At 29.3% G+C, this 15823-nt stretch overlaps 1 protein-coding gene across 1 annotated transcript; it reads right to left on the bottom strand.

Moving 5' to 3' along the window:
• Positions 1-7242: 7242 nt before the first annotated feature.
• Positions 7243-9075, bottom strand: LOC114184217 (D-mannose binding lectin protein with Apple-like carbohydrate-binding domain-containing protein). Its single transcript, XM_028071532.2, has one exon. The coding sequence runs from the start codon at positions 8995-8997 to the stop codon at positions 7540-7542; it is 1458 nt and encodes a 485-aa protein (XP_027927333.2). The 5' UTR covers positions 8998-9075; the 3' UTR covers positions 7243-7539.
• Positions 9076-15823: the final 6748 nt, after the last annotated feature.

Raw genomic sequence — 15823 nt, 5'->3', positions numbered from 1 at the left:
AAAGTGTCACCACCAACAAACTACTAAAAGGCTATCTAAAAGAAGGCTATAATGGAGTAAGAAGTATTAGGGTCTATTTTGATAAAAAAAAAAAAAATAATTTGTTCAACCTAATTGGAATGTGTATTTGAGTAAATGTAATTCAGAATGCTCTCACACAAATATTTTGGTTTTTAAATCTCGAATTATTGAAGAATTTATTACTAGGCTTTTATTAAGAATTCTATTAAGAAAAAAGCTGGATTCCATAATAAAAAAAAATATTTACACGAAATAAGGTAGAAATCTATCCATCATTGAATGTTTTTAAAAACGAATTGATTATTTCCTAATTTGATATTACTAGTAAGATTTCCAACTAAAAACAATGAAAGTACGTACATATTTCGTAAAGAATATGCAGAAGGGAAATCCGACAAACATAGTTCCTCGATAGTAGGGACAACATGTGAAAATATGTAATGGTTGATATGATGAAGATAATTTTATTTTAAGCAGTAGTCCTAAAATAATACATATAATTTTCTAACTAATTTTGTTTTCTTGAATTTTTTTCATTGTTTTACTTTACTTTTTAGTTGGAGATACACAATCTTTTTGGTCGACAAGGGATAGGGAATCAAATGGTACAGTTGTTTTGTTCGTACATTGGTACATTGGACCGGAGGATTAGAAATATATGACTATTAATTTCAATTATTTGTTTCTACATCGATTGCTATTTAATTTATTTTATTGATTACTATATCTTTTTTAAGGATTATGTTTGTATGATTAATTAAATGTAATATAGTAAGTTCTTCTTTTTTCAATTTATGACAAGACTTTCGTATCAACTAAATTGTTAGCTCCTTAATTTCACAAATCCCATCGATCATGCATACAGGATAAATATAGGCTTTTTTGCTAATATGAAATAATTTGGTTCTGAAATTTTGGAAATGGTGTAAGTTCTTAAAAAATTTCAATTGACCATTATTATTATTTTCTTTAAAAACATATACAACCAAAGAATGTTTTTTTTTTTTTCTTTTCACTACTATGATAATTATTTATAAAGATTGCGTTAGTTAGCATTGGCACGAGGGGGTAGAGCTGCACGTGAAGATTTTTGGACAACAAATCTAATATAATGTGTGAAGTTATTTATGCATAACAAGTTGATGCACTTATAATTGATAGAATCAACCGTAAACTTTAAGAATGAAGTATTTTATTTTATATTATCTTTTTACTTTTTTATATACATTATTTATTAAATTTTCATAATTAATTTTATTTAATTTTATATTATTTTCAATTTCAATTTTTATTTATTTTATTAGAGATTTTATATAAATTATTTATATATAAGCTAAACATTAATCTAATTAATAGTTCTATGATATTCAGACAAAAAGTTCAACTTCTTATCAAAATACATGCAGAAGAATTCTCAAAACTTATAAATCATAAAATATGAATAAATAAACTGGACAAAAAACACATTTTTAATCTTAATACAAATTTAACAAATAGATAAAAATAATATCAATATAATTAAAAAATAAAGCATGCTAACTAAAAATAAAGATAAAAATATTGGTACACACAAACAACATGTGATTCAATAAATATAATTTGTCTGAGTCCTAAAAAGAAGAATTCTAAATTATAAGAAAATAATGAGACGCAAGGAATGGAATCACTAGAAAGATAAAAGAAGAAAATAATAATAATAATTGATTATAAGAGAATAAAGATAATTAATCATTATTTTTTTTTTAAATAAAATTATAAGTTATTGAAAAATGGTTTTAACTCATTAAATGTCATTTTTTAATACCAATCAAAATTAACAATGATAATAATTTAATTAAATTTTATTTTCAAACAAAAAATTATAATTAATTTAATAAAATATATTAGTATTAAAAAAAATTGAGATATTTTTTAAACATAATTTCATAATTAATTTAATAGAAGTATATTAATACTAAAAAAATTTGAAGTCTTTTTTTAATAATTTTATAATTAATTTAATTGAAAAATATTAGAACTAATTGAACTTTTTTTAAGTCTAAAATGAGTATTTTATCTGCTTCAGTCTTGAACTATTTTGTAGTGAGTTTAGAGTTATCTAAGTGGAGAGAAATCTATGAATAACTCTCTTCTACTCAACACCAATTATTATGAATCCTCATTTCCACTTTTTTCCAAACACTTTTATGAAAACACCTTGTACAAGCCAAGAAGCAAATATTTAAAATTAATATGGTCCATTCAAATGTCATTCCAAAAGCAAACACGTTATTTTCTCACACTCTTTGTTAATTATTTGTGCTTGTTACGTGTTAGCAATTCTCCATGGATATATATAGGTGTATAAAGCATAATGTAAAGTATAGAACCTATAATGGATATATTCATGTAGAAAGCAGAGTGTAATGTGCTATAAAGAATATTCGTTTCTGTTGCTTCCTCTTACTGGAAGAGCATTTATTCTTTACATTACGTGTAGCTTTTATGCAACAGATTACACACTCACACGCACCAAAAATACGTGCCCCCAACATTCTATCAATCTCGCAAATAAATCTCTATTTACACCAAAATTAATTGTTTCTTATAAATTCATATACATAGATCTTTAATTATTACAATATAATTATATTTAACGCGACTTCATAAAATGATCGTGTTGGAATTTTAACTATAAAATTGTATGATTGATTTATGAATACGAAAACAAAATTATAAATATATTAATAATAATATTAGTATCATCGTTGTTGTTATTATTTTCTCAGATTTCGGGGTTTTAAAATTTCAGGTGGATAGGGGAATGCGCACAGCGTGCAATGAAGATTTGGAGTGGATCTTCCTGTGGGCTTTACAATTCATCAAAGTTCGCAATTTCTTCCTACGCATGATTTCTTCATGGATTTCTACGGGTGTTGACAAAAATTAAATATACGATTTAGATTTTTCGACAGAGAAATTTAAAAACATACTTCGGATATATTTTTAAATTCAAACATATTTGTAAATATGTTTTAAATTTTCTTATACAGTTCGTGATTTATATTATACAAAATAAAGCATATTTCTGAATTATGTAACCTAGAAACATATTTCAAATAAAAAACTTGGAGTAAAATTCTAATTTAAGTAAATAAAAAAGTATATTATAGACTGTACCATTTGAAATACATGTTTAAATTATATAATTCAAAATATATTTTTAAACATTAAACTATACTGCTTAAAATCAGTTTTTATATTACACGGTCTAAAATGGATTTGATCTATATGTAATTTGTACGTTTTCCCATTCACAAAAAGTATTGCTTACCAAGTGAAAGTAAAGAAGGCTTTGGGTGCAAGGTTTTCACTGTCAGGGAGGAGGAAGATGAAAGTTATATTTAAATATTTAAGATATAATTAGGAGGGGACAGAATGGGAAGTAACGAAAACTTTGGGGGTGCAGGAAGGAGCCCTCAAAAGTACTAGAGTGCTTAAGTTTCTACCAGGCCCTTTCTTTGTTGGTTGGATCCTAAACCCAATTCATTGTGATACACAGCTTGAGATAAATCAAATTGGGTCTTTCTTCCTGCACCTCCAAAATTTTTTCTACACCTCCAAACTTTCTTTAAATTCCCAAAACACCTTTTGACCATTTAAGGAAACACGCTGACACCACATCCTCAAAATTATGTCGACTTCCAAAAGTAAAAATATATCACTGAAAGTTAACTTCCGGAAGTCAAAATGTATCACCGGAAGTCGACTTCTGGAAGTCAAAAATTATCACCGGAAGTCAACTTCCGAAAGTCTAAAAATATTCCCGGAAGTCGACTTTCAGAAAACAAAAAATATTTCCGGAAGTCAAAAAATATTTCTGGAAGTCGACTTCCAGAAGTCAAAAAAATTATCCAGAAATTGACTTCCGTAAGTCAAAAAACAATTTATTTTGAATATGTTTAATTCTTTTTAAAATTTATACTTTTTAACTTTTAATGATTTTTTAGTTTATTATTTCATTTATTTTTTATGTTTTCATATTTCTTAATATATATATTTTTTAAAATATTAATATCTATATATATAATTTTATTTTTATTTAATATACTGAAAAATAAATATAAATATAAAATTAAGATAATATTAAACTTTAAATAAGAAAACAAAAAAATAAAAAATTTATTCTCCTTCATTTTATTTTATTTAATATTTAATTTTTTTTAAATAATAAAATTTTAAATTAAAAAAAATAAAAAAGAAAATATATATACATATACAAAAGTCGACTTCCAGGGTATATATATATATATATATATTACGCCTTTCGTGCGGGTCGGAACTTACCCGACAAGGAATTTCGCTACCTTAGGACCGTTATAGTTACGGCCGCCATTCACTGAGACTTCGGTCGTCGACTCCCCTGTCATCAAGTCACCAACTTCCTTGACCTTCCGACACTGGGCAAACGTCAGCCCCCATACATGATCTTATAACATATATATATATATATATATATATATATATATATATATATATATATATATATATATATATATATATATATATTTAAATTTGAAGTTTTATTATTTTAATTTAAATTATTTTTAAATTTTATTTTTAAATTTTTTATTTAGTATTTCTATTATTTTTTTTTATTTTTTAAAGTAATTTTTTTTAAAATTTATGTTTTAAAATTTTTAATATATGTTTTAAAAAATAAAATAAAATAAGTTAGAAAATATAAATTTGAGAAAGAATTAAAAATATTTAAAATCACTTAATTTTTTATCTACGGAAGTCGACTTTCGGTATTGTTTTTTGATTTCCGGAAGTCGACTTCCGGTAATGATTTTTTATTTTCGGAAGTCGACTTTCAGTGATATATTTTGACTTTCGGAAGTCGATTTTCGGTGATATATTTTGGCTTCCAGAAGTCGACTTCTGGTGATATATTTTGACTTTCGGAAGTTATATATTTTGACTTTCGGAAATCGACTTCCGAAAGTATTTTTGGGGTGTGTGATGTTCGTGAATTTCCTTAAATGGTCAAAGGGTATTTTGGGAATTTAAAAAAATTTTGGAGGTGCAAAAGAAATGTTTGGAGGTGTAGGAAGAAAGACCCATCAAATTTACTTCGAAAATTTCATCTCAAATTATTATTAGAAGCCTTTTGGGGAAGCATGTTTGTAATTTATTAAAATAAGTTCATGAAATTAATAAGTTCACTTCAGTCAAATTAACTTATGTAATTTAAAAACTATCGTTGAAATACAAATTGTCTTTTTTAATTAAATAAACATCATAGTTTAATCATGCGTTTAAATTTTTGTTGCTGAGATGAATTTCTAGACAGTACGTAAGCAATTGATATCTTAAATTCAAGACATACCGATAAATATATTATTATTCTTATATTTATTTGTTTTCCTGTAGTATCCAATTAGTGTAACAGTTTCCTTCTATCTTTTCAGCAATTTTGAAAGTTAATTTTTTTTTTCTGAGATAACAACTTGTTTGAGGACATTGAAATCGAAAGAGGCTGCCGTGATAAATGCATCGAAAAGGATCGAGATAAATACATTGAAAGATTAAAATATCTAGAAAAGAATTGAGAAGTAAATAATTAGAGATAATTGAAATAAAAGGAAATCGAGGTAAAAGCAACATATAAGTGAGAGTTGAAAAATGATCAATAACTCAAGAAATGCATCGAGAGAACTATCGTTAAATAAGATCGAAAATGAACTATGTGAGATTGGAAAGAGTTAAGACATATGTAGTTGCCACAAAACATGGGGTTAATAAGCATAATTGACTTAAAGTGAGTGATTTTATACTGATACTGCAAATTATGTAATTTTTTTTTTATTTTGACTTAATTAACAAAAAAAAAATGAGAGAAAATGAAAATAGGATGTTTATTTACAAAAAATTTGTGACAAATTGTGGTTAGAACTCAAATACTTTTTTAATGTTACCAACAAGAAAATGACATATCCAATAATGATTGTTGTAATTTAAATTATCGTTTTTGTATATTTCCTTTACTATCTTCTGTTTTATTCTTGATCATTTATTTTCCTACCATTTATATTTATGAACTTTACATTTCTCATTTATTAAGCGATTCTACTAATCTATCTACATGTTATTTGTTTTTTATCGCCACTTAATCTTCATACACCATTCCACCTTTATATAAAAGCTCAAAAACATGACTATTGAAGAAAAATTAATGAATTTTTTCTATTGAAGTTCATATTGAAAAAGAATTCAATAAATTGAACATTTTTATAAAGTTGATTCATAATATTAAAGAAATTACACATCAATTTTGTGTTGATTATGAAATCCGGAATTAAAACCCTTCAATTTAAATTGAAAAAAAAAATTATTAGTGTAATTAAAAAAGAAATTGACTTCGAACTTTTTTAGTTCATTAAGAATAAATTAAACGAGTATTAAATCAAAATTCTCATTAAACACAACTAAAGTCGAAAGATAATTCGAAAAATACAATTCATTTAAATTTTAAAAATTTGACAATACAAAATTTAATTTTAAATTTATGAATATTCCAAATGATATATTGATAATTTGACGATTGTAATCTTACATCTTTAAAAAGTAATTTTTAATTATTATTTATGTAAATATATCTTTCAGATATGTTCCTAAATCTTTAGAAAAATATAATTAGGAACGAATCTAAATTTCATATTGACTAGATATAAAAAAATAGAACACTATATAAGATAAAAACCCATAAGCTTATTATCTTAAGATTTCAGATTAAAAATTGTGTCAATATCTTATATAATTGAGCTCAGATCTAATTTGGACGTTTTTTTTCAGAAGTAAAAGCCTTCGTAAACCTAACAACGTTAACTACAAATTTATCTTTTCTTATCAGTCCCTCCTGGAATAAAAGTCGGTGTCTGAACTCAAATCCTTATTAACTAAATGGTAGATTGGAAAATCGATAATGTTACGAACAAATCTTTAATTACTTTAAATATCTAAGCGAACAACATTTCTAATTAATCATTAACAAATCTCGTGGTTGAGCTAACAGCGGTTGTAATCAATCATTAATAAATCTCCTGGTTGAGCTAATAGCGTTGCTAATTAATCATTAATAAATCTCGTTGAGCTAATCTGGTTGCTGATTAGTTTGAACTTATGCACGGGGGCGGCAGCACTGTGAAGTGAAATAGAAGTATAAAAAAAGAAGTGTGATAGGAAAACAAGAGAAGAATTAATTTAATTTAAGTGGAGTCTGTGATGGGAATTAATATTTCCACACTCTTCACACCCAAATCGCCACTTGCTTCCCCTCGCGGTGGGTGGGTGAGAAACCAAACAGCCCCTCCACCTTTTCGCCCACTTCACTCACGTATAAATAAGGAAAGGTCAAAAGTGTCAAAGCATCACTCATGACACTGCCATGGGAAAAAACAAATATTAGATTGGATGGTCCCCACCACGCGCCACCATTGTCAACCAACACCAATGCGTCACCCCTTCCGTCATTCTCTATCTACTGCTCATTTCGATGGATCTAAAACTCGCAGATCCAAGATTTTTATACGGGCCGGGCGAGGCCCAATCCTCTTCCTTCACTCCTCTTCTCCTTTTCCATCTCCTCACACAAAGCCCCGTCCCAACAACAATAATCCCAACCACTACCAAAACCGTAATCACAACTGCAACCCGTACCCAAACCCGTTTATTTTCTCCTCCCCCCTTTTTAACTTTGAAATACCCCACTTTTGTCGCATCCCCGGTACCCAACATGCTTCCGATCGGACTATCCAACATGTAGCAAAACCCGGTGCCGTTGTTATACAGCGCTCCCCAACAGCTACAGTTCTTCTCGCATACCTCCTCGCATTCCGCCAAGGACGACGTCGTTACGTGGCTCAGGAGCTCCTTATGCGGTGGCTCCACGCCGGTCCTTCTCAGCACCCGGTACCCGCTTTCCCTCCCACCAATCCCTTCCTCCCCACACAACTCTCCACCAACATCGTTGAAACACCCACCCGCTTCGAACCGGGTCTGGTTATCTAAGCAGGAGCATCCAGACACGCCGGGCGTGCACAAACCGTAGGACCCGCAGGAGCGGGGGAGTTCGCAGGTCTCAGAAATAGCCTGGTAGTTAGTTAGCCAGTTGGAACCGTCCCAGTAATAACCTTTCAAATTCCCGTCCGGTTCCATCCGCACGAACAAAAACGACGCCGCTGTGACAGCCTGTTGGAAGCTGTTGAACTTTTGAACATCCGCGGGCTTCTCGTCGTTTGTCTGATACATCCCGAGGTAACCCTCCGCGTTGACTCGGGCGTAAATCGGTCCCTTACCTTCCTGCACCTCCGCTTTCGTCTCCAGTACTGTGCGTTTCCAGTATAAATCCTTATTTTCTTCGTACAGTCCCATGAAATCGCTGCCTAACCGCAACGAATATAATCCGTTGGAGGATAACAAAGACATTTTGGAGGTGAAATTCTGGCCCTGGACGATGGTATTTGTGGGAAAGTCAAAACTCTCCCAGAGGGGACTGCCTTGGGCTTGGACCTGCAAGTTGGAGGTGTTGAGGAGCACCGCGCGGTCTCCGTTTGTGGCGGTTGACCACCAAACGCGCGTTTCGGAGTCCGACAGCACGAGACTACCGTTGAAGAAGAGGCGCGTGGTGTCGGACCAGGAAGCTGCGCGGGTTGGGTTGGCCACCCAGAAAGGCTCCGAGGATGCCACATGGAGGATGGCTAGTGCCAGCTGGTTTCGGTTCATGCGGAGGAAGCCGAGGGAAAAGTTTCCGCTGGGGTCACTGAGAACTGCCTGAAACGACGCCGTTGAAGACTCTGGCGTGGCCGAGAAGCCCGCGTGAAGCTCTTGCGTGGTGGAACTGCATCTCAAGGTGATGATCTCGATGGACAAAAATAGCACGACCATAAACCGAGGCTGATGAGTTGCGAACATGTTGAACATCAGAGTTGGCATTTCATATAGAAAAGGAGTTTGTCACTGTGAGAGTGTCACATTTATAACCATCTTTGAAAACTAAAATCATATATTAATTAATTAAATATGTTGGGGGAAGGAAAAACACAATACGGCTTCATCACCGTGAAACTTATTTAAATGCATCGTGTTCCTCTGTGTCCCATTATCCCTTGTAATTTCGCAAAGAATTATGGAAATAGTCCTATTGTATTTACAGAAATTATGGAGAGATTTGTGTTGATTGAATTCAATCTAAATTTTTTTAGTAAAAGTAAGGTGTTTTAATTTTGTTAATCTCTTATTGATGTCAAATTTGTTTAAAAAATACTTGTATTCGTTATTGATACTCGTTATCCCATAATGTATGCAACGTGATACGTATGTTTTTGTCTTAGATTTCACTATCACAAATTTGTAGTCGTCATCAATATAATATAGCTTAATGGTAGTGAGTGTAGCCTTTCTCGTGGTTTGAAAGCATATGCTTTCAAAAAACTCATCTTAAATGTTATGGCTTGTTTAAACAATTGAACTTGTTAGGCAGTTGTTCTCGTAAAACATAATTTTGTTAAAATATAAACTCATAATTCACTTCATTTTCTATCTATCATTCACAAAACAATATTAAGATTTGTACATATGTTTATATTAAAGGTTTTGATAACCAAGATTATGACAGCATGTGTTAAGGATAATTAATATTCTTGAATCTTACAAAAATACATGATTCATTTTGATATTAAATGAAATCTGACTTAATAATCATTAATACAATTTTATTTTATTTAAAGGACAAAAATACTCATAAATGTTGTACAAGTGTGTTTCATATTTTATTTAATACCCACCAATAAAAATTATAAAATAATTTAATAATAAAATAATAATATTTTAATGTTGGTAAAAATTAAACATAAGCAAATTTAAATTAAGAGAACAACCAACAAAAAATAGTGTTAAATATCTAAAAATTTTACAAACAAAATATACAATTTGAAATTTTCATTGAGATACTCTTCAAGTATCAACAAGTTTTTCCTACATTTTAGTAGAAACCTTAAAAATTTCAAAATCTTTGTTTTGTATCATAAAATTATTGTCCAAAAATTTAAAAGAGTATTTTTGTCTTTATAAAATTTGTTATATACATTTATATTATTTTAATTAATATATTTAATAATTTAAACTTTCAATATAAAAATGTAAAAATGATGTAACCAATGCATATTAACTATTCCTTAACCAGTTATCTTAGAACACTGGTTAGCATTCTTCTTATATTAATAACACCATTATTTATTAGAAATAATAATTCCTTCAAATAAATTACGACTTCAATTTAAAATATGTTATATTAAAAATCGTTTTTATTATATACAACTTTAATTTGAAAATAAAATAATTGAAGTTGTGCCTGTTACGCACAAGTTCACTTAAAAAAGATATAGAAATCTTATATTGATTGTGCAAACTCGACATATTAGCATAAAATTAATTAAAGTAAAGTTATGTTTAATATACACTGTGCACAAAACAACATTATTTGAGAAAAAAGAAAAATAAAGTCATCTTTATTATATATAGCATATATGTGTAATTTCAGAATCAAAGTTAGAATCCTCTTAACACAGCTTCAAAATAAAGTTTGGTCAGTGTTGGGTGGAGGCATGTGTGGATGCAATAATTTATAGAGCAGTTGTGATATTTGACAAACTTCATAGCTAGCTCAGCTAGTATTGACCCATGGATTCACTCTATGTTTGTTAGTTGATGTTTGGTTCCAACTTTTATTTGCCTCATGCCGAAGATAATCATTAGTTAATTTTACTTTTTAGAAAATACGTTGCATTGGATTAATTTATTTCAATTGAAAAGATGTATAAAGTCAGAAGAATTTATGGAGTTCTTTAATGTGATGAAACCTTTCCCTCTCAACATGTTGTTTCAACAGCCGCAAAATTGGGGCACTTGCATTTCCTCATTATTGGGTTTTAAATTCCCACCCATATCTGCTCCTACATCATACCATTACTCCTATTTTCTCTTTAAACCATATATACCTTAAAACTATCTTTCAACATATCCACAAATTATACTATTTTAATAATAAAATAACTACTGTTATTTATTATAATAATATTAAAAAAACTGTAAATTACAAAATTTCAGATTCCACAAAATTATCTATTTTAAAAAGTTTTTATTAAATTCCAAAATATTTCTCAAACATTTAACATTTTTATAAACAGTTGTTTTATATAAAAAGCATTTGAATTTTTAAAAAAAATTAAATCTCCCAAACTACTTTAAGAGGAATGGTTGACTATCACCATATGCCCTGCTGTCACGCCTTTATATTGACAAAATGACCTGTCAAGCTAAAGTTAACCTATTTTTCTATTAGAATTTGAGATGCTTTATTATAATAGGGAATTTCTTTAAATCACAAGATTTTAAATTGTTGAAGTAAACTTTTAAACTTGAAAGAAAAACAATATTGTTAACGCATATGTTTGTAAATAAATTTTATTTGAAAATTATCCGAAAAATAGTTAATGTAAAATTAATTACTGGCCCATAGGTTTTGAATAGAATGTGAAGAAACTTAAATGAGTTGCCCATTAAAGTGAAGGCGCTGACAAAATCTGTACATATTAAAGCGAAGGGTTGACTATTCATATATCAACTGCTATATCACAATTCAAATTATAATTTTTCTTTTTAATATAATAAACTTCACACCAAATGTATTCAGAAAAATAGTTTTTGATTCCAATAAATTTTAAGTCTATTTCAGTAAATTTGTTATTCAGAATATTTTTTTAGATTCATTTTATAATCAAAATTATAGTGTAATAAGAATTTAATAAACGATCCTTACCCTTTTGTTTACTCAAATTAATTTTGTTCAGTAGAACTGTCAAAACGGATATTATGATTTGTCTCGACTTGATCCACCAGAAACTTATCATTTAATGAGTCAATCTAACCTAACTCATTTATTAGCGAGCCAAAAAAATTCAAACTCGACCCGATCCATCACGGGTTAGTAGATTAAACGGGTTGGCTCATATGCTCATTTAATTTAAAAAACAGATTTTTTTTATTTTTTTCATCAAAACTAAATTATAATTTTAATTAAAATCTAAATAAACTTCAATATAATCCAAATACGAACCAAAAATACAAAATACAAATTATCTATGTGTTAAAAAAAAAATAATATGACCCAAATGCAAAGTCCAACTTAAGAAAAAACACTTGTGTGACCCTTTATTTGCAAGTTGGTAAGTCAACCCAACTTACTACAAGTTCAACTTGGGTGAGTCAGATTTTAAGTGGATCAGATAAAAATTTGTAAAAAATTTTCAACCCAACCCGACTCAAACCTGTGGTGAGGCGAATTAGCTCGCTCTCTAACCCATTTTCACAGTTATAGTTATGAGCCTATGCATATGCTTATGTTTTGTATATACTGAAATTTAAAATTATGAACTCATTTTACTAAAAAAACTATCATAGTAAAGGACAGACATAATAGCTTTTGTGCTTGAATTTAGTTTACTATACAATTTGCATTATATTTGTTAGAAATATGCGGTCTGATACCAGCCCAACAGAGATTAACTATGACTCTAATATCAGATTTATATTCATTTATATACTTTTAAATCATCTTATTTCTAATCAATACGTAACTTCCAACATACTGATCTAGACTACAGAGAATACTGCATATAAATGAAATCTATTCAGAGTTGGAAGTTGACTTCCACGCTTGAGAAGGGAACATCATTCGTGTGTGCATGCATTCACAGTCAGATCCACAATTCGTAGTGTGAACATCTCCATTACTCTCAATTCGAAATTTTGTTCTAGATCTTACAAAATTTTAGTAAATTTGTTGACTACTTGTTTGCTGTATTAAATTCGAGAAATTTCTGTGGTAAGAGTTATGAATGTGATCACTTAAATTCTCCCTTTGCCGGTCAAAACCATCCGTTCTGATTCACGATAAAGTCCAAGCTTAATTTCTAGAAAGTTTGAATTCACAAGTCAGAATCTATCTGTTTTTTGCAGGTTTTTTCTAAATCAGCACACAATAAAAAGAAAGTAAACAAGGTACAAGAAGTACTACCATTATCTGATTTGTAATAGAAAAAACACGTAACCAGACCAGATACTAGAATACCTTGCCTAGAACAACCTAAAATGCATTTGTAGCACAGAGATGTAACAGACCAAGGTAAACACAAACTCACTGCTTTTCTTTTATGCATGAAGCCAATAAGTTCAAAATTTTATGGAGGAATATTTGAACTATTATGTGAAATAGGTGGGATTTGTGTGAAGCCACCTTGTGGACAATCTGGTGCAAGACTCTGCTTATGATATTCTTACTAATCCTTTGAAGAAAGAATATTTACTTTGAACCCTCTTTGAATGGTTTTATCCCTTTTATCCCAGTGGAGAAAAACAGGTATCATAAGTTCCATTTGTTAACTTCTATCATGATCACTCATCATCCTCATTTTCAGAGTTTGGCGTGAGATATTGATCTACAAATGAAGCTTACTTATGAAAACTTATGAAGTCCAATCAACAAATCATCTTAAGAAGATTAATTGTTTTTCAATTGGAGGGTCATCCAGTTCAAACCTTTTGCATTGTCACATCAGTTGAATTTCTTCAAGTCTTCAACAAATTTTTATATGCTAGAAGAACAAGTATAAAAGGTTGAAGACTTCAACAAACCATTTTTTTGTCACCTACCGTTGCTAGGTTGGTAAATGGAGCACGATAAAAAGGTTTAATGGAATAAATATATAAATACCACTAAAATATAATTTTGGTGCTTGTCTCCGAATATCCACTACAAATAATATAGATATGTATATGTACTTTTTCCTTTCCACTTTTACATTTCCATTATAAAGTATGAAGAAATAAGAAGAAAGTCGTAGTAACTCCACTCGGTGCATGTTTGGTTTCACTTTTGAAAATATCCAAAATCAATTTATGCTAAAAAATTATTTAAAAGTATCCAAAATTAATGTCTAAAATCAATTGTAGATAGAAAATTTATGTAAAAAAAAAACAATTCTTTCTAATTTCTTTATCAACCAAAATTGATTTTTCAACATTAAATAGAATCAATTCTCTCAAAAAGTGCTTACAAACACACCCTCAATTGTTCATTGTGGTCACATTAATTCTAACATGAAAAAATGTCATGATTTGGGATCACTTCGATGTTACAAGATTAAGGGCACCCGTGTATATATCAAATACCAAAACTATATATAATTGTAATCACTCAGTTCAACAAAACAGAATTTATTATATTTTTGTTCAGTACTTTTTCTTCTGTTATTATTAAGTATGTATGAATTGATTTTATCTTACTATCTTTTTAAATTTAGATTTTTGTAAACTTTTAAATATACTAACTTTTCATATTTTAAATTATGTTAAATATTTTAAAATATAGGTTGAAAGTACAATAAGGACAATACAAAAAAAGAGTTCAGGAAACAATTTCAACTCATTTTTCTCCTAATTGAGAGATAAATAAAAATTACAATATTAAATAGTTGAGATAGAACGGAATTGTTTGTTATTATTTGTTTTAAAAGGTATTTTTTTAATAAAAGAAACAGAGTTTTTGTTTTTATCACGTGTTTTTCTCTTTTTAAATCATACTTTTATTTTTTAAAAGAATCATATTTAATTAATGGCTTAAATACTTTTTTATCCCCATTTTCGTAGTGTTTGTTACGGATGATCTTCACTTTGACATAATGTTTAAAATGATCCTCATTTTTTACCTATATTTCAAATGGTCTTCATTTTTGCAATTGGTGTTTTATTTGGTCCTTTTCTGTAACGCAGTTTAAATCATTAACGGAGCATTGTAGGGTGTGTTACATGTAATGTACATGTGTGGTAATTAGATATTTAGGGATAAATAAGTGAGTTAGGGTTTTGGTAAGGAATGTTTGGGCAGTTGGTGAGCTTTGGCAATCTTGTTCCTTCATTCCCAATTGGTGTTGTTGCAATCTTCTTCTTCCTGCAATCCCATTATATAGATATGTTGCGGTTCCAAACTTCTTCCTTTACCTCTGATTGTAATCGTTGGAGACAACCGTGTTGTATCTGCACTGTTAGAAATGGATTAACCCCGATTTGTAGCTGTGGAGAGATGACAGTTTTGAGGATGGCAAGAACTCCAAAGAATATTGGAAAAAAAATTTGGGTACAATCTGTTTTTTATTTTTGTGTTAATAATAAATTGGATTTAATTTTTGGTTTTAATTTTTGGTTTATTGATTTACAGAGTGGGGATTCCAATAATGTGGACTGCAACTTTTTCAAACAAATGGTGGTATTGATGAAAAGGATGTCATTATCATGACACAAATGATGCAGATTAATTATTTGGAGAAGTCATTGAAGGTTGCTGAGAAGAGGCTGCAATTAGTAATAGGGTTCACTTGTATTGTTATTGTATTATTCGTACTGTTATTGTGTGTAATCTTTTAAAGTTCAATCAGTTTTGTAGTATTTTTAAATGAAGAAATGAATTAGTTTGATTATGTTGATAGGCTTAAATACTCTTTTGGTCCTAGTTTTGGTCGACTTTTTTCACTTTGGTCCTACTTTTTAAATTGTTTTCAATTTGGTCATACTTTTCGTTATATTTTTTCAATCAACTCCTTTTTGTTAACTCCGTCCAAATCATTAACGGATGTGAACAGTAACTACCACGTGTCATTTTGTGATTTTTTTGATTTTTTTTTAATTTTTTTTAATTTTTTTTTAA

This window comes from Vigna unguiculata, chromosome 1 (assembly GCF_037176805.1).
Source record: "Vigna unguiculata cultivar grain cowpea cultivar isolate G323 ecotype 2 chromosome 1, ASM3717680v1, whole genome shotgun sequence".
NCBI lineage: Eukaryota > Viridiplantae > Streptophyta > Magnoliopsida > Fabales > Fabaceae > Vigna > Vigna unguiculata.
The sequence above is the reverse complement of the archived record's forward strand: the minus strand, read 5'-3'. Positions and strand labels throughout refer to the sequence as shown.

Coding starts and splice junctions, on each gene's coding strand:
- LOC114184217 (XM_028071532.2), bottom strand. CDS start 8,997: ATGCCAACTCTGATGTTCAACATGTTCGCAACTCATCAGCCTCGGTTT.